Source organism: Ranitomeya imitator, chromosome 1, assembly GCF_032444005.1.
Source record: "Ranitomeya imitator isolate aRanImi1 chromosome 1, aRanImi1.pri, whole genome shotgun sequence".
In the NCBI taxonomy this organism is placed as follows: Eukaryota; Metazoa; Chordata; class Amphibia; order Anura; family Dendrobatidae; genus Ranitomeya; species Ranitomeya imitator.
Genome location: NC_091282.1, coordinates 611,148,558 through 611,167,929, shown reverse-complemented (window position 1 = coordinate 611,167,929; position 19,372 = coordinate 611,148,558). Strand labels below are relative to the sequence as shown.

The 19,372-nt window shown below is 44.9% G+C and overlaps 1 protein-coding gene across 9 annotated transcripts in view; it reads right to left on the bottom strand.

The window, feature by feature from the left end:
• Nucleotides 1–9,421, bottom strand: part of LOC138681710 (farnesyl pyrophosphate synthase-like) — a 47,332-nt gene extending 37,911 nt beyond the window's left edge. The window contains exons 1-2 of one of the 9 annotated variants that reach the window (XM_069769496.1): nucleotides 9,218–9,341; nucleotides 5,360–5,776 (exon numbers count right to left, since the gene is read on the bottom strand). In XM_069769496.1, the coding sequence (XP_069625597.1) occupies nucleotides 5,360–5,725 (366 nt within the window). In that variant the 5' untranslated portion in view covers nucleotides 5,726–5,776; nucleotides 9,218–9,341. Of the gene's footprint in view, nucleotides 1–5,359; nucleotides 5,777–7,555; nucleotides 7,831–9,217 lie in introns of those variants that run through there. The other 8 variants (XM_069769512.1, XM_069769518.1, XM_069769503.1 and 5 more) reach the window with 8 other exon arrangements.
• Between the last annotated feature and the right edge of the window lie 9,951 nt (nucleotides 9,422–19,372).

Below are 19,372 nucleotides of genomic sequence, written 5' to 3'. Positions count from 1 at the left end.
CCACTGTGTTTCATCAAGGGCAGGGTCAATGCAGCTAGCTATCAGGAGATTTTGGAGCACTTCATGCTTCCATCGGCTGAAATGCTTTATGGAGATGAAGATTTCATTTTTCAGCATGACCTGGCACCTGCTCACAGTGCCAAAACCACTGGTAAATGGTTTACTGACCATGGTATTACTGTGCTCAATTGGCCTGCCAACTCTCCTGACCTGAACCCCATAGAGAACCTGTGGGATATTGTGAAGAGAAAGTTGAGAGACGCAAGACCCAACACTCTGGATGAGCTTAAGGCCGCTATTGAAGCATCCTGGGCCTCCATAACATCTCAGCAGTGTCACAGGCCGATTGCCTCCATGCCACGCCGCATTGAAGCAGTCGTTTCTGCCAAAGGATTCCCGACCAAGTATTGAGTGCATAACTGAACATTATTATTTGATGGTTTTTTTGTTTGTTATTAAAAAACACTTTTATTTGATTGGATGGGTGAAATATGCTAATTTATTGAGACAGGTTTTTTGGGTTATCAGGAGTTGTATGCCAAAATCATCAGTATTAAAACAATAAAAGACCTGACAAATTTCAGTTGGTGGATAATGAATCTATAATATATGAAAGTTTAATTGTAATCATTACATTATGGTAAATAATGAAATTTAACACTATATGCTAATTTTTTGAGAAGGACCTGTACACCATATATATAGGGGATTGTATAGGACAGCCGGGCTCTGCTGTACACTCACTATATATACACACACACACCTCCTGTATACACCATATATCAGGGTGGATAAAAATCAATGTTTAAAAAACAAACAAAAAAAAAAAACGGATTTTTTTCAATAAACTGCTTTTTGAGGAAAATACTTTACCTGGTTCTTCCATCATGAGATAAAGCGGAGTTGTTTAACTCAGTAGAATAAAGGCTGTATATGTGTAACATTCACAATGCCATGCTCTTCCAGAGGTTTCTGTAGGATTAGTGGGCAGTTTCTCTCCTATATTATCACAGACGCTCGCTTTACTTAAGCAGTCCTCAAAACTGAATTTGACTCCGCAGAGGTCCCAGCCTCTTCTTCACGGCAAAAATGTTACAACATGAACAGAGTTGAGAAAAAGACCTTAATCCTATTGTTCTACAAACCTATGAATACAGAATCAACCCCTTCAGTGCCAAGTCCAAGAAGTTAGACAATATGTTTCTGATTGTTTGGAGTGGAATAGATCTGCACAACACAAGAAGATTGTGAATCTAAGTGTGAGGAGGAGGAAGGGCAAGCAGACAAGAAAATGAAAGTGAAACTTTGAGCACAATACTGCAGCATAGCCACAGACAGACAAGTCTGGATCTGTTTGTGTGTGCGATCTGAGGTTTATTACATTCTTTCCTTATAATGGCAGCAGGCCATAAAAGAGACCCAGTTTGGGAATATTTTAATGAAGCTCCTTCGCCTATCGGTAAGGCAGGCATGCGTGCAAAATGCAAACGATGCAACAAAGAGATGCAAGGCCTGGTGGCGCGAATGAGGCAACATCATGAGAAGTGCGGTGATGAAGATGACCAAAGAAACACTTCTGAACAGGCAGGATCTTCAGGTTGGTAAACATTTTTATTGAATCCTATTTCTAAAGACTGAACTGTCATGTGTGAGAAAAATTATATTTCTTATTATTACTGCATGTTACTGTCATTTGGTACAGTTATGAAGAAAAACAAATATTCCTTTTGGGGCAGGGGCAGTGATGTGTTGTGTACAATAAGCAGAAATTGTATAAACAATAAAATAACAGCATTGACTTTTTTTGTTTAGGGGAATTCATGGATTCTGGAAACTATCCACCTCCAAGATCACCATCATCCTGTTCTACAGTTTCAGAGTTATCCATCCAGGATAGTGCTTCATTAGCAGCAGCATCATCATCAGACACCCACAGCCACATATCACCATCACCCAAAAGGAAGAAAAAACCTTTACCTCCTGGAACCACCATAGATAGGTTTGTGAGCAGATTAGAAAAAGAGTTGATTGATGAAACACAAGAAGAATGTGTATAAATAAATGCAACAAACTCTTCTTTCCGTCTGACTGAGAACCCACATTTCATTAATATGGTTCAGTCACTGAGACCAGGATACAGTCCACCCAGCAGAGCTGATGTTGCAGGGAAACTGCTGGATCAAGTGTATGACAGAGAAATGGAGCAATGTGCAACAGCTCTGGAGGGTAAAATTGTTAACCTAAGTATTGATGGGTGGAGTAATGTCCACAATGATCCTATTGCATGTGCTTGTATAACAACAGAAGAAGGTAAAGTCTTCCTTGCACAAACAACTGATACGTCAGGAAATGCACACACAGCAGAATACTTACAAGAAGGGGCAGTAAAAGCTATAACGACATGTGAACAAAAATTCAAATGTCTAGTACGCAGTTTGGTCACTGACAATGCTGCAAACGTATCCAAGATGAGAAGAGATTTAGAAGAGCGGGGAGGGAATACAAAGCTGCTAATAACATATGGTTGCAGTGCTCATTTGCTGCACCTCTTAGCCAAAGACTTAAGTGTTCCAGAAATAAAGGCTAATGTTGTTGAAATTGCTAAATACTTCCGTAATAATCATTTTGCTGCAGCAGCTCTGAAAAGGATGGGTGGAACCAAGCTAACGCTCCCACAAGATGTTAGATGGAACTCTGTGGTGGACTGTTTTGAGCAGTATATCAAAAACTGGCCTATTCTGATGACACTTTGTGAAGAAAATCGAGATAAAATAGATGGCACTGTCACGGCCAAAATCCTCAACATTGGGCTTAAGAGAAATGTTGAACATCTGCTGAGCTTCCTGAAACCCATCTCTCAAGCTTTAAACAAAATACAGAAAAATAGCTGTTTTATTGCGGATGCTGTTGAAATTTGGAAGGAACTGAGTGAACACTTAAAAACAGAACTACACATGGACAGAATTAAATTACAAGCAGTAAACAAACTAATGGGACAAGCACTGACTCCAGCTCATTTTTTGGCAAATATTGTCAATATCCAATATCAGGGTCAAAACCTAAGTGCTGAGGAAGAGGAGTTAGCTATGACATGGGTATCCAGCAATCATCCATCTTTAATGCCAACTATAATAAACTTCAGAGCTAAGGGGGAACCATTCAAGAAATATATGTTTGCTGAAGATATTTTAAAGGGAACCTGTCACCCCGTTTTTTGAGATTGAGATATAAATACTGTTAAATAGGGCCTGTGCTGTGCGTTACTATAGTGTATGTAGTGTACCCTGATTCCCCATGTATGCCGAGAAATACATTACCAAAGTCGGCGTTTTCGCCTGTCAATCAGGCTGGTCTGGTCAGGTGGGCGTGTTCACAGCGTTCTTTTCTTCCCCAGGTTTCCGTTGGTGGCGTAGTGGTGTGCGCATGTCCAAGGTCCGGATTCCCTGTGCCCACGTGAAGACACAGCGCGCGATCTGCGCTGTCATTCCTTTCATCGGTGCGGGCGGCCATCTTCCTGGGGCCGCGCGTGCGCAGATGTAGTGCTCTGCTGCACGGGGCTTCAGGAAAATGGCCGCGGGATGCCGCGCGTGCGCAGAAGAGATCGCGGCGGCCATTTTCCCAAAGCCGAGTTTGCATCTCGGCTTTGGGAAAATGGCCGCCGCGATCTCTTCTGCGCACGCGCGGCATCCCGCGGCCATTTTCCTGAAGCCCCGTGCAGCAGAGCACTACATCTGCGCACGCGCGGCCCCAGGAAGATGGCCACCCGCACCGATGAAAGGAATGACAGCGCAGATCGCGCGCTGTGTCTTCACGTGGGCACAGGGAATCCGGACCTTGGACATGCGCACACCACTACGCCACCAACGGAAACCTGGGGAAGAAAAGAACGCTGTGAACACGCCCACCTGACCAGACCAGCCTGATTGACAGGCGAAAACGCCGACTTTGGTAATGTATTTCTCGGCATACATGGGGAATCAGGGTACACTACATACACCATAGTAACGCACAGCACAGGCCCTATTTAACAGTATTTATATCTCAATCTCAAAAAACGGGGTGACAGGTTCCCTTTAAGGAAGGTCACACCAGTAAACTGGTGGAAGTCACTTAAGCGCTTGGATTTAGAGACTGTTCAAGTAATGATTTCACTTTTAACAGCAGTAGCTTCTTCTGCAGGCGTTGAAAGAATATTCTCTTCCTTTGGACTCATTCATTTTAAATTGAGAAATCGGTTGGGACCCAATAAAGCAGGAAAGCTTGTTTTTCTTTTCCAGATTATGAATAGGAACAAAGAAGAAGATGATGATGATGAAGATGACGACAAGTGAGCTACAGAGGACAGCAGGGACAGTAGTATTTAAGTTTTTCATGCGTCGGCTGGGCTGACAGTCTAAGTTTCTTATAATATATATATATTTTGTTTAGCCAAATTAGTTAAACATGGATGTTTGTTTAAGCAAATAACTTATGCTGTAATGTTGTTATTGTTTCAGTTGAATAAATCTATTTAAATTGTTATTAAGGTCAGGATTATTTTTCTCCTTCCTAAGTACAACAGAACAGTGGTGTCCAAATATGAATGATTAACCCATTAAACTGGGGAGAAAAAAGTAATATAAAAAGTGATTCTAAAAATCTTCATCTACTTGCATGTTAAAGTAGCAAGAACTAGTTTAGGTAGAAACTTTGATTTAAATCACTGATTTAAATCAAGCCTTACTGACTAGTGATTTAAATCAGTTAGATTTAAATCAAATCCACCCTGCCATATATATATATAGGGGATTGTATAGGACAGCCGGGCTCTGCTGTACACTCACTATATATACACACACACCTCCTGTATACACCATATATATAGGGGATTGTATAGGACAGCCGGGCTCTGCTGTACACTCACACCTCCTGTATACACCATATATATAGGGGATTGTATAGGACAGCCGGGCTCTGTTGTACACTCACTATATATACACTGTACACACACCTCCTGTATACACCATATATATATAGCTGATGGTAGAAGACAGCCGGCCTCTGCTGTACACTCACTATATATACACTGTACACACACCTCCTGTATACACCATATATATATAGCTGATGATAGAGGACAGCCGGGCTCTGCTGTACACTCACTAATTATATATATATACACACACACACACACACACACACACCTCCTGTATACACCATATATATAGCTGATGGTAGAGGACAGCCGGGCTCTGCTGTACACTCACTATACACACACACCTCCTGTATACACCATATATATAGGTGGTGGTAGAGGACAGCCGGGCTCTGCTGTACACTCACTATATATACTGACATGACGCTTTGAAAGTAAAGGTACCTTAAGGGCTTGTCTGGAACGGAGACCATTGCGGTGGAGTACATTACTTATGGTATTGACTGAAACCAATGTCCCCACTGCCATGAGATCTTCCCGGAGCTCCTTCCTTGTTGTCCTTGGGTTAGCCTTGACTCTTCGGACAAGCCTGGCCTCGGCACAGGAGGAAACTTTCAAAGGCTGTCCAGGCCGTGGAAGGCTAACAGTAGTTCCATAAGCCTTCCACTTCCGGATGATACTCCCAACAGTGGAGACAGGTAGGCCCAACTCCTTGGAAAGGGTTTTGTACCCCTTGCCAGCCTTGTGACCCTCCAAGATCTTGTCTCTGATGGCCTTGGAATGCTCCTTTGTCTTTCCCATGTTGACCATGTATGAGTGCTGTTCACAAGTTTGGGGAGGGTCTTAAATAGTCAGAAAAGGCTGGAAAAAGAGATAATTAATCCAAACATGTGAAGCTCATTGTTCTTTGTGCCTGAACTACTTCTTAATACTTTAGGGGAACCAAACAGAATTCTGGTGGGTTGAGGGGTTGAATAATAAATGACCCTCTGAAAAGACTTTTCACAATTTAAAAAAAAAATAAACAAAGAAATAACATTCTTTTTTGCTGCAGTGCATTTCACACTTCCAGGCTGATCTACAGTCCAAATGTCACAATGCCAAGTTAATTCCAAATGTGTAAACCTGCTAAATCTGCAGGGGGTTGAATACTACTTGTAGGCACTGTACACACACCTCCTGTATACACCATATATATAGCTGATGGTAGAGGATAGCCGGGCTCTGCTGTACACTCACTATATACACACACCTACTGTATACACCATATATATAGCTGATGGTAGAGGACAGCCGGGCTCTGCTGTACACTCACTATATATGTATATATACACACACACACACACACCTCCTGTATACACCATATATATAGCTGATGGTAGAGGACAGCCGGGCTCTGCTGTACACTCACTATACACACACACCTCCTGTATACACCATATATATAGGTGGTGGTAGAGGACAGCCGGGCTCTGCTGTACACTCACTATATATACACACACACACCTCCTGTATACACCATATATATAGCTGATGGTAGAGGACAGCCGGGCTCTGCTGTACACTCACTATACACACACCTCCTGTATACACCATATATATAGGTGGTGGTAGTAGAGGACAGCCGGGCTCTGCTGTACACTCACTATATATACACTGTACACACACCTCCTGTATACACCATATATATAGGTGGTGGTAGAGGACAGCCGGGCTCTGTTGTACACTCACTATACACACACACACCTCCTGTATACACCATATATATAGGTGGTGGTAGAGGACAGCCGGGCTCTGCTGTACACTCACTATATATACACTGTACACACACCTCCTGTATACACCATATATATAGCTGATGATAGAGGACAGCCGGGCTCTGCTGTACACTCACTATATATACACTGTACACACACCTCCTGCATACACCATATATATAGCTGATGGTAGAGGACAGCCGGGCTCTGCTGTACACTCACTATACACACACACCTCCTGTATACACCATATATATAGCTGATGGTAGAGGACAGCCGGGCTCTGCTGTACACTCACTATATACACACACCTCCTGTATACACCATATATATAACTGATGGTAGAGGACAGCCGGGCTCTGCTGTACACTCACTATATATACACTGTACACACACCTCCTGTATACACCATATATATAGCTGATGGTAGAGGACAGCCGGGCTCTGCTGTACACTCACTATACACACACACACACCTCCTGTATACACCATATATATAGCTGATGGTAGAGGACAGCCGGGCTCTGCTGTACACTCACTATATACACACACCTCCTGTATACACCGTATATATAGCTGATGGTAGAGGACAGCCGGGTTCTGCTGTACACTCACTATATACACACACCTCCTGTATACACCATATATATAACTGATGGTAGAGGACAGCCGGGCTCTGCTGTACACTCACTATATATACACTGTACACACACCTGCTGTATACACCATATATATAGCTGATGATAGAGGACAGCCGCGCTCTGCTGTACACTCACTATATACACACTGTACACACACCTGCTGTATACACCATATATATAGCTGATGATAGAGGACAGCCGGGCTCTGCTGTACACTCACTATATACACACTGTACACACACCTCCTATATAGATAGATGATAGATAATAGAGAGGTGACGTCACACACTGCTGTATAGAGGCACACCGCACACGGCTCCGTCCAGGAAGTACCGCACACACCCGTTTCCCGGTAGCTCCGGGCCGCCCCAATGTCACATCTGCAGTTTGCCGGTACCGGGCGCACGTTGGGCCGCCGACGCCCCGTAGAGGGCGGAGCCACAGCCGTCCGGCGCGCACAGCCTGGAGCCACATGCAGTACTCGTCTCCTCCACCAATACCGAGCCACGCCCACTGGCGTCACCACCACTACCTGGCAACAGCGTGGAGTGACTCCGCCCGGCCATATATGGGTTTAGCCCCGCCCACTGCAGCCAAGATGTCACACGCGCTCCCAGGAGCTCTTCATTCCCCACATCCAGTGATCATCACCCTGCTGACAGTCTCCATATCATCCCCATCACCCTGATGAGTTTCCATAATATCATCCCCCATCACCCTGATGAGTTTCCATAATATCATCCCCCATCACCCTGCTGACAGTCTCCATAATATCATCCCCATCACTCTGCTGACAGTCTCCATATCATCCCCCATCACCATGATGAGTTTCCATAATATCATCCCCCATCACTCTGCTGACAGTCTCCATAATATCCCCCCATCACCCTGATGAGTTTCCATAATATCATCCCCCATCACCCTGCTGACAGTCTCCATAATATCATCCCCATCACTCTGCTGACAGTCTCCATATCATCCCCCATCACCATGATGAGTTTCCATAATATCATCCCCCATCACTCTGCTGACAGTCTCCATAATATCCCCCCATCACCCTGATGAGTTTCCATAATATCATCCCCCATCACCCTGCTGACAGTCTCCATAATATCATCCCCATCACTCTGCTGACAGTCTCCATATCATCCCCCATCACCATGATGAGTTTCCATAATATCATCCCCCATCACTCTGCTGACAGTCTCCATAATATCCCCCCATCACCCTGATGAGTTTCCATAATATCATCCCCCATCACCCTGCTGACAGTCTTCATAGTATCATCCCCATCACCCTGCTGACTGTCTCCATAATATCATCCCCATCACCCTGCTGACAGTCTCCATATCATCCCCCATCACTCTGCTGACAGCCTGCATAATGTTATCCCCATCTCCCTGATGAGTCTCCATAGTATCATCCCCCATCACCCTGCTGACAGTCTCCATAATATCATCCCCCATCACCCCGCTGACAGTCTCCATAATATCATCCCCCATCACCCCGCTGACAGTCTCCATAATATCATCCCCCATCACCCTGCTGACAGTCTCCATAATATCATCCCCCATCACCCCGCTGACAGTCTCCATAATATCATCCCCCATCACCCCGCTGACAGTCTCCATAATATCATCCCCCATCACCCCGCTGACAGTCTCCATAGTATCCCCATCACCCCGCTGACAGTCTTCATAATATCATCCTCATCACCCTGCTGACTGTCTCCATAATATCATCCCCATCACCCTGCTGACTGTCTCCATATCATCCCCCATCACCCTGCTGACAGTCTTCATAGTATCATCCCCCATCACCCTGCTGACTGTCTCCATAATATCATCCCACCACATCATCATGCTGAAAGACTCCCAGTGCTCCTCCGTTGTAGCAACCATTACCTGATCTCCAGTGCACCGGCTTCAGAAGCACTACAACCCTATAGCTAACCACCGGCTTTAAACGCTGCTTCAGTCCCGCTGCATGCCGGAACTTGTAGTTCTGCCTTCTTTATCTACAGTATTCACCGCCACAGAAAGAACTACAATTCCCAGGAGAAGGCACTGACTCGGCTGAAGGGACGAGACGAACAAAGGCTCCTTTCTGACTTCAATCACGTTGATTGGTTGTTGGTATCGTATGAGGATGGGCTCTGTACACAGAAGCCAATCACCGCTCGGGAAACAGCAAATCTCCGCCCACTGATAAGTTGTCATAACAAATACATAGTAAGATGAATCCTGAGGTGACATCACCTGAGTTGTAGGTGAGTGTACAGTGTGAGGTGACGTATCCACAGTTATAGACACCTGTATACAGTGTGAGGTGATGTCACCACAGTTATAGCTACCTGTATACAGTGTGAGGTGTCGTCACCACAGTCATAGCCACCTCTATAGAGTGTGAGGTGACGTCACCACAGTTATAGCTACCTGTATACAGTGTCAGGTGATGTCACCACAGTTATAGACACCTGTATACAGTGTGAGGTGATGTCACCACAGTCATAGCTACCTCTATAGAGTGTGAGGTGATGTCACCACAGTTATAGCTACCTGTATACAGTGTGAGGTGCCGTCACCACAGTCATAGCCACCTCTATAGAGTGTGAGGTGACGTCACCACAGTTATAGCTACCTGTATACAGTGTGAGGTGCCGTCACCACAGTTATAGCTACCTGTGTACAGAGTCAGGTGATGTCACCACAGTTATAGAACATGCAAACTTGAAAACACAAAATTTGAACTGCATTACTGCACTGAAAATATGAAAAATGAGAGCTTTTAGCGCATAAAAATGGCCAATTTTATGTGTACCTCGTAGCCACGATAAGGCATCTCTCTTATACGAGGCCCTACGCTTGACCTACCTCTCTGAGAATAAACGTCTCCATCTGAATGGGTACATGTGAAACCTCTCCTTGGACTCAAATTCTCTCTCACTGTGGAGGGGTATTGGACCTATTATAATTAAAACACCTGAAGCTAGGAGGCGGGGAGTGCACGATCAGAAGGCTAGAGAATACATTTCAAAAAACCTGATCTGCACATCCAAACATAGACACAGTGTGAACAGGTGCTGAACCCAGAGTCGCCAACTCGTATATAGTTAAATAAATAGGGCAGCACACTGCAGCGCCAAAACATGCAAACTTGAAAACACAAAATTTGAACTGCATTACTGCACTGAAAATATGAAAAATGAGAGCTTTTAGCGCATAAAAATGGCCAATTTTATGTGTACCTCGTAGCCACGATAAGGCATCTCTCTTATACGAGGCCCTACGCTTGACCTACCTCTCTGAGAATAAACGTCTCCATCTGAATGTACATGTACCCATTCAGATGGAGACGTTTATTCTCAGAGAGGTAGGTCAAGCGTAGGGCCTCGTATAAGAGAGATGCCTTATCGTGGCTACGAGGTACACATAAAATTGGCCATTTTTATGCGCTAAAAGCTCTCATTTTTCATATTTTCAGTGCAGTAATGCAGTTCAAATTTTGTGTTTTCAAGTTTGCATGTTTTGGCGCTGCAGTGTGCTGCCCTATTTACTTAAATATATACGAGTTGGCGACTCTGGGTTCAGCACCTGTTCACACTGTGTCTATGTTTGGATGTGCAGATCAGGTTTTTTGAAATGTACCACAGTTATAGACACCTGTATACAGTGTGAGGTGATGTCACCACAGTCATAGATACCTGTATACAGTGTGAGGTGATGTCACCACAGTTATAGCTACCTGTGTACAGTGTCAGGTGATGTCACCACAGTTATAGATACCTGTATACAGTGTGAGGTGATGTCACCACAGTCATAGCTACCTGTATACAGTGTGAGGTGATGTCACCACAGTTATAGCTACCTGTATACAGTGTGAGGTGACGTCACCACAGTTATAGACACCTGTATACAGTGTGAGGTGATGTCACCACAGTTATAGACACCTGTATACAGTGCGAGGTGACGTCACCACAGTCATAGCTACCTCTATAGAGTGTGAGGTGATGTCACCACAGTTATAGACACCTGTATACAGTGTCAGGTGATGTCACCACAGTTATAGATACCTGTATACAGTGTGAGGTGATGTCACCACAGTTATAGCTACCTGTATACAGTGTCAGGTGATGTCACCACAGTTATAGCTACCTGTATACAGTGTGAGGTGATGTCACTACAGTTATAGACACCTGTATACAGTGTGAGGTGATGTCACCACAGTTATGGATACCTGTATACAGTGTGAGGTGATGTCACCACAGTCATAGATACCTGTATACAGTGTAAGGTGATGTCACCACAGTTATAGCTACCTGTATACAGTGTCAGGTGATGTCACCACAGTTATAGATACCTGTATACAGTGTGAGGTGATGTCACCACAGTTATAGCTACCTGTATACAGTGTCAGGTGATGTCACCACAGTTATAGATACCTGTATACAGTGTGAGGTGATGTCACCACAGTCATAGATACCTGTATACAGTGTGAGGTGATGTCACCACAGTTATAGATGCCTGTATACAGTGTGAGGTGATGTCACCACAGTCATAGCTACCTGTATACAGTGTGAGGTGATGTCACCACAGTTATAGATACCTGTATACAGTGTGAGGTGATGTCACCACAGTCATAGCTACCTGTATACAGTGTGAGGTGATGTCACCACAGTTATAGATACCTGTATACAGTGTGAGGTGATGTCACCACAGTCATAGCTACCTGTATACAGTGTGAGGTTATGTCACCACAGTCATAGATACCTGTATACAGTGTGAGGTGATGTCACCACAGTCATAGCTACCTATATACAGTGTGAGGTAATGTCACCACAGTTATAGATACCTGTATACAGTGTGAGGTGATGTCACCACAGTCATAGCTACCTGTATACAGTGTGAGATGATGTCACCACAGTTATAGATACATGTATACAGTGTGAGGTGATGTAACCACAGTCATAGCTACCTGTATACAGTGTGAGGTGATGTCACCACAGTCATAGCTACCTGTATACAGTGTGAGGTGATGTCACCACAGTCATAGACACCTGTATACAGTGTGAGGTGATGTCACCACAGTCATAGCTACCTGTATACAGTGTGAGGTGATGTCACCACAGTTATAGCTACCTGTATACAGTGTGAGGTGACGTCACCACAGTTATAGACACCTGTATACAGTGTCAGGTGATGTCACCACAGTTATAGCTACCTGTATACAGTGTGAGGTGATGTCACCACAGTTATAGCTACCTGTATACAGTGTCAGGTGATGTCACCACAGTTATAGATACCTGTATACAGTGTGAGGTGATGTCACCACAGTCATAGATACCTGTATACAGTGTGAGGTGATGTCACCACAGATATAGATACCTGTATACAGTGTGAGGTGATGTCACCACAGTCATAGCTACCTGTATACAGTGTGAGGTGATGTCACCACAGTTATAGATACCTGTATACAGTGTGAGGTGATGTCACCACAGTCATAGCTACCTGTATACAGTGTGAGGTGATGTCACCACAGTTATAGATACCTGTATACAGTGTGAGGTGATGTCACCACAGTTATAGATACCTGTATACAGTGTGAGGTGATGTCACCACAGTCATAGCTACCTGTATACAGTGTGAGGTGATGTCACCACAGTCATAGATACCTGTATACAGTGTGAGGTGATGTCACCACAGTCATAGCTACCTGTATACAGTGTGAGGTGATGTCACCACAGTTATAGATACCTGTATACAGTGTGAGGTGATGTCACCACAGTCATAGCTACCTGTATACAGTGTGAGATGATGTCACCACAGTTATAGATACATGTATACAGTGTGAGGTGATGTCACCACAGTCATAGCTACCTGTATACAGTGTGAGGTGATGTCACCAGTCATAGATACCTGTATACAGTGTGAGGTGATGTCACCACAGTCATAGACACCTGTATACAGTGTGAGGTGATGTCACCACATTCATAGACACCTGTATACAGTGTGAGGTGATATGAACATAGTCATAGACACCTGTATACACTGTGAGGTGATGTCACCACAGTCATAGTTACCTGTATACAGTGTGAGGTGATGTCACCACAGTTATAGATACCTGTATACAGTGTGAGGTGATGTCACCACAGTCATAGCTACCTGTATACAGTGTGAGGTGATGTCACCACAGTTATAGATACCTGTATACAGTGTGAGGTGATGTCACCACAGTCATAGCTACCTGTATACAGTGTGAGATGATGTCACCACAGTTATAGATGCATGTATACAGTGTGAGGTGATGTAACCACAGTCATAGCTACCTGTATACAGTGTGAGGTGATGTCACCACAGTCATAGCTACCTGTATACAGTGTGAGGTGATGTCACCACAGTCATAGACACCTGTATACAGTGTGAGGTGATGTCACCACAGTCATAGCTACCTGTATACAGTGTGAGGTGATGTCACCACAGTTATAGCTACCTGTATACAGTGTGAGGTGACGTCACCACAGTTATAGACACCTGTATACAGTGTCAGGTGACGTCACCACAGTTATAGCTACCTGTATACAGTGTGAGGTGATGTCACCACAGTTATAGCTACCTGTATACAGTGTCAGGTGATGTCACCACAGTTATAGATACCTGTATACAGTGTGAGGTGATGTCACCACAGTCATAGATACCTGTATACAGTGTGAGGTGATGTCACCACAGATATAGATACCTGTATACAGTGTGAGGTGATGTCACCACAGTCATAGCTACCTGTATACAGTGTGAGGTGATGTCACCACAGTTATAGATACCTGTATACAGTGTGAGGTGATGTCACCACAGTCATAGCTACCTGTATACAGTGTGAGGTGATGTCACCACAGTTATAGATACCTGTATACAGTGTGAGGTGATGTCACCACAGTTATAGATACCTGTATACAGTGTGAGGTGATGTCACCACAGTCATAGCTACCTGTATACAGTGTGAGGTGATGTCACCACAGTCATAGCTACCTGTATACAGTGTGAGGTGATGTCACCACAGTTATAGATACCTGTATACAGTGTGAGGTGATGTCACCACAGTCATAGCTACCTGTATACAGTGTGAGATGATGTCACCACAGTTATAGATACATGTATACAGTGTGAGGTGATGTCACCACAGTTATAGCTACCTGTATACAGTGTGAGGTGACGTCACCACAGTTATAGACACCTGTATACAGTGTCAGGTGATGTCACCACAGTTATAGCTACCTGTATACAGTGTGAGGTGATGTCACCACAGTTATAGCTACCTGTATACAGTGTGAGGTTATGTCACCACAGTCATAGATACCTGTATACAGTGTGAGGTGATGTCACCACAGTCATAGCTACCTATATACAGTGTGAGGTAATGTCACCACAGTTATAGATACCTGTATACAGTGTGAGGTGATGTCACCACAGTTATAGATACCTGTATACAGTGTGAGGTGATGTGACCACAGTCATAGCTACCTGTATACAGTGTGAGGTGATGTCACCACAGTCATAGATACCTGTATACAGTGTGAGGTGATGTCACCACAGTCATAGCTACCTGTATACAGTGTGAGGTGATGTCACCACAGTTATAGATACCTGTATACAGTGTGAGGTGATGTCACCACAGTCATAGCTACCTGTATACAGTGTGAGATGATGTCACCACAGTTATAGATACATGTATACAGTGTGAGGTGATGTCACCACAGTCATAGCTACCTGTATACAGTGTGAGGTGATGTCACCAGTCATAGATACCTGTATACAGTGTGAGGTGATGTCACCACAGTCATAGACACCTGTATACAGTGTGAGGTGATGTCACCACATTCATAGACACCTGTATACAGTGTGAGGTGATATGAACACAGTCATAGACACCTGTATACACTGTGAGGTGATGTCACCACAGTCATAGTTACCTGTATACAGTGTGAGGTGATGTCACCACAGTTATAGATACCTGTATACAGTGTGAGGTGATGTCACCACAGTCATAGCTACCTGTATACAGTGTGAGGTGATGTCACCACAGTTATAGATACCTGTATACAGTGTGAGGTGATGTCACCACAGTCATAGCTACCTGTATACAGTGTGAGATGATGTCACCACAGTTATAGATACATGTATACAGTGTGAGGTGATGTAACCACAGTCATAGCTACCTGTATACAGTGTGAGGTGATGTCACCACAGTCATAGCTACCTGTATACAGTGTGAGGTGATGTCACCACAGTCATAGACACCTGTATACAGTGTGAGGTGATGTCACCACAGTCATAGCTACCTGAATACAGTGTGAGGTGATGTCACCACAGTTATAGCTACCTGTATACAGTGTGAGGTGACGTCACCACAGTTATAGACACCTGTATACAGTGTCAGGTGATGTCACCACAGTTATAGCTACCTGTATACAGTGTGAGGTGATGTCACCACAGTTATAGCTACCTGTATACAGTGTCAGGTGATGTCACCACAGTTATAGATACCTGTATACAGTGTGAGGTGATGTCACCACAGTCATAGATACCTGTATACAGTGTGAGGTGATGTCACCACAGATATAGATACCTGTATACAGTGTGAGGTGATGTCACCACAGTCATAGCTACCTGTATACAGTGTGAGGTGATGTCACCACAGTTATAGATACCTGTATACAGTGTGAGGTGATGTCACCACAGTCATAGCTACCTGTATACAGTGTGAGGTGATGTCACCACAGTTATAGATACCTGTATACAGTGTGAGGTGATGTCACCACAGTTATAGATACCTGTATACAGTGTGAGGTGATGTCACCACAGTCATAGCTACCTGTATACAGTGTGAGGTGATGTCACCACAGTCATAGCTACCTGTATACAGTGTGAGGTGATGTCACCACAGTTATAGATACCTGTATACAGTGTGAGGTGATGTCACCACAGTCATAGCTACCTGTATACAGTGTGAGATGATGTCACCACAGTTATAGATACATGTATACAGTGTGAGGTGATGTCACCACAGTCATAGCTACCTGTATACAGTGTGAGGTGATGTCACCAGTCATAGATACCTGTATACAGTGTGAGGTGATGTCACCACAGTCATAGACACCTGTATACAGTGTGAGGTGATGTCACCACATTCATAGACACCTGTATACAGTGTGAGGTGATATGAACACAGTCATAGACACCTGTATACACTGTGAGGTGATGTCACCACAGTCATAGTTACCTGTATACAGTGTGAGGTGATGTCACCACAGTTATAGATACCTGTATACAGTGTGAGGTGATGTCACCACAGTCATAGCTACCTGTATACAGTGTGAGGTGATGTCACCACAGTCATAGATACCTGTATACAGTGTGAAGTGATGTCACCACAGTCATAGCTACCTGTATACAGTGTGAGGTGATGTCACCACAGTTATAGCTACCTGTATACAGTGTGAGGTGACGTCACCACAGTTATAGACACCTGTATACAGTGTCAGGTGATGTCACCACAGTTATAGCTACCTGTATACAGTGTGAGGTGATTACACCAGTTATAGCTACCTGTATACAGTGTCAGGTGATGTCACCACAGTTATAGATACCTGTATACAGTGTGAGGTGATGTCACCACAGTCATAGATACCTGTATACAGTGTGAGGTGATGTCACCACAGTTATAGATACCTGTATACAGTGTGAGGTGATGTCACCACAGTCATAGCTACCTGTATACAGTGTGAGGTGATGTCACCACAGTTATAGATACCTGTATACAGTGTGAGGTGATGTCACCACAGTCATAGCTACCTGTATACAGTGTGAGATGATGTCACCACAGTTATAGATACATGTATGTCATGATATGTACTTTTGCCCTGTCCTGTATTTGAATAATATGCCATTTGATGTATGTAACTGTTCTCTGGTTTCTATTAGCTGTAATTTATGTATTTTCTTGGCTGGGAGTTCACCTGTAACAATATCTCCTTCCCCCAATACTTGCAGCCCTAAGCTCTAATGTAATTAAGCTTTGTCAACATCACTAGTGGAGGAATAGCCATTCTTCCTCACAGCAGGTGGCTAGTCAAATGTACATATTACATAGACTGCCTGGAGCCCACCAGTCTAGAATCTTCTGGTGGACCCAACCATTGAATAGAAGGTGTAAACCCTACCCCCCTTCATGGGCGGATCCCAGGAGCTCAGACAATCCATTCTTATTTTGAGATCAGATGTTAGTTGATCCTTGAAGGAGAAGGAGTGGGGATTCTTAGCTGAGGCAAGACCCCATGTCCATCTGTGACTGCGGAAGCGAACGGGGCGAGACTTGAGCTGAGGACATATCTTGTCGTTCGTGGGATTGTTTTGGGATCCCTTGGACTCGTGTGAACTATTGCTTTGTTAGCTGGCACAAGGATTATCGGGAGGTGCCCCCGAATCTGTACCGTTGGACTAATTGTGGACTCTGTAGATCTACCTGCATGTGTTGTTCCAGCGTTCTTGATAATAAATCTGTTGAATCATCCCTCGGCCTGTTGTCCCTTCTTGCTCTGCCGTACACCCCGTCACAAACTGGTGGCAAGCAGTAGGATCAGAGCAGAAGGAATGGAGGACAATGGCCCATCAACATCGAGAACCAGCACCACAGAGTACAAGAACTGGAGTTTGGGGAGCCTACAATCAAAGGCCCGGGAAGTAGGAGTCCGTTTTAAAGGACTCTCCAAGGAGCAGCTAATTGAGGCTTTGGAAGGAGTTCACCTGCAAGATGACGCTGAGGAAGGATCCTCACAGCAAACGGAGGAAAGACTGAAGCCGGAGGTAAATACCCAAAAAAGTCAGTGGGTTGTGTTGTACGAGGAGGAGTTGGCATTGCTGGGAGAAGAGGCCACCATAGACGATAAGAGGGAGGCCATTCACAAAGCCAAGGAGATGGCATTGCTGGAGAGGCAGATCGCTTTGAAAGCAGCTAGAAGCTCCAGACAGACTCTAACCCCAGCACCCACCATCAGGGAACTCCCCAGAGTGTCCCGCAAAGACTTCAAGCCCTTTAATGAGGCTGCAGGCGACATTGAGGGCTTCTTCCAGGACTTTGAGCATCAGTGTCGATTAATGGAAGTCCCGGAAAGGGACCGATTCCGACATCTGGTGGGGCTCTTAGAGGGTGGAGCTGCCGCAGCCTATAGAGCTATGGACCCTCAGGGGAACTGTGAGTATGCGGAGATTAAACGGACTATTCTAGAACATTATGCTGTTACCCCAGACACTTACAGGACTCAGTTCCGTACTTTAGCCTGTGATTAGGAAGTGTCTTTCAAGATGTATGCCCACAGACTCAAACAGATATGTCATCGCTGGCTGGAGGCAGAGGAGGCCTTAACCTGGGAGACCTTCCTCCAGGTTATCCTAAAAGAACAGTTTTACTTCAAGTGCCCTGCTGAGATCCGGGAATGGGTGCGTGAGAGGAGACCAGCCACTGTGGAGGAAGCTGCAGCTCTAGCTGATGAGGCTCTCACCATCAAGCCTCGGTGGAGGGTTCTGTTGGAGGATGGAGAGAGGCCTACCAGCTCCACAACACCGGTGGCCCCCTGTTCTTCTGTCCCCATTGTTCCCCGTTCCTCTAAGCCACCACCTCATGTTGATACCCGTGTAAATGTGCCTCCAGTTGCTTCTACTGTGTTTTCTGGAATACGACGAGGAGAGGAAGTAGCAGAGCGCAGGTGTTATGGTTGTGGGCATCTGGGGCATCTGCAGGCCTCATGCCCAGCCAGCTCATGGAGAAGTCGTCCTCAAACCCCTACAGCACCTTCAGGTGGGAGCCGGCCTCCAGGTTCCCTTACCCCTCGCCCAAGAGGACGCCTTGGATGGAGTGAGACCCAGCAGAGATGCTATCGATGTGGACAGCCGGGGCATCTGCAAGCCTCCTGCCCAGCTGCTCAAATGAGGATTAATCCTGTACCCAGTCGTATTATTAATTATGTACAGCCAAGTGCCATGGAGGACGACGTGTCACCACTACGTGAG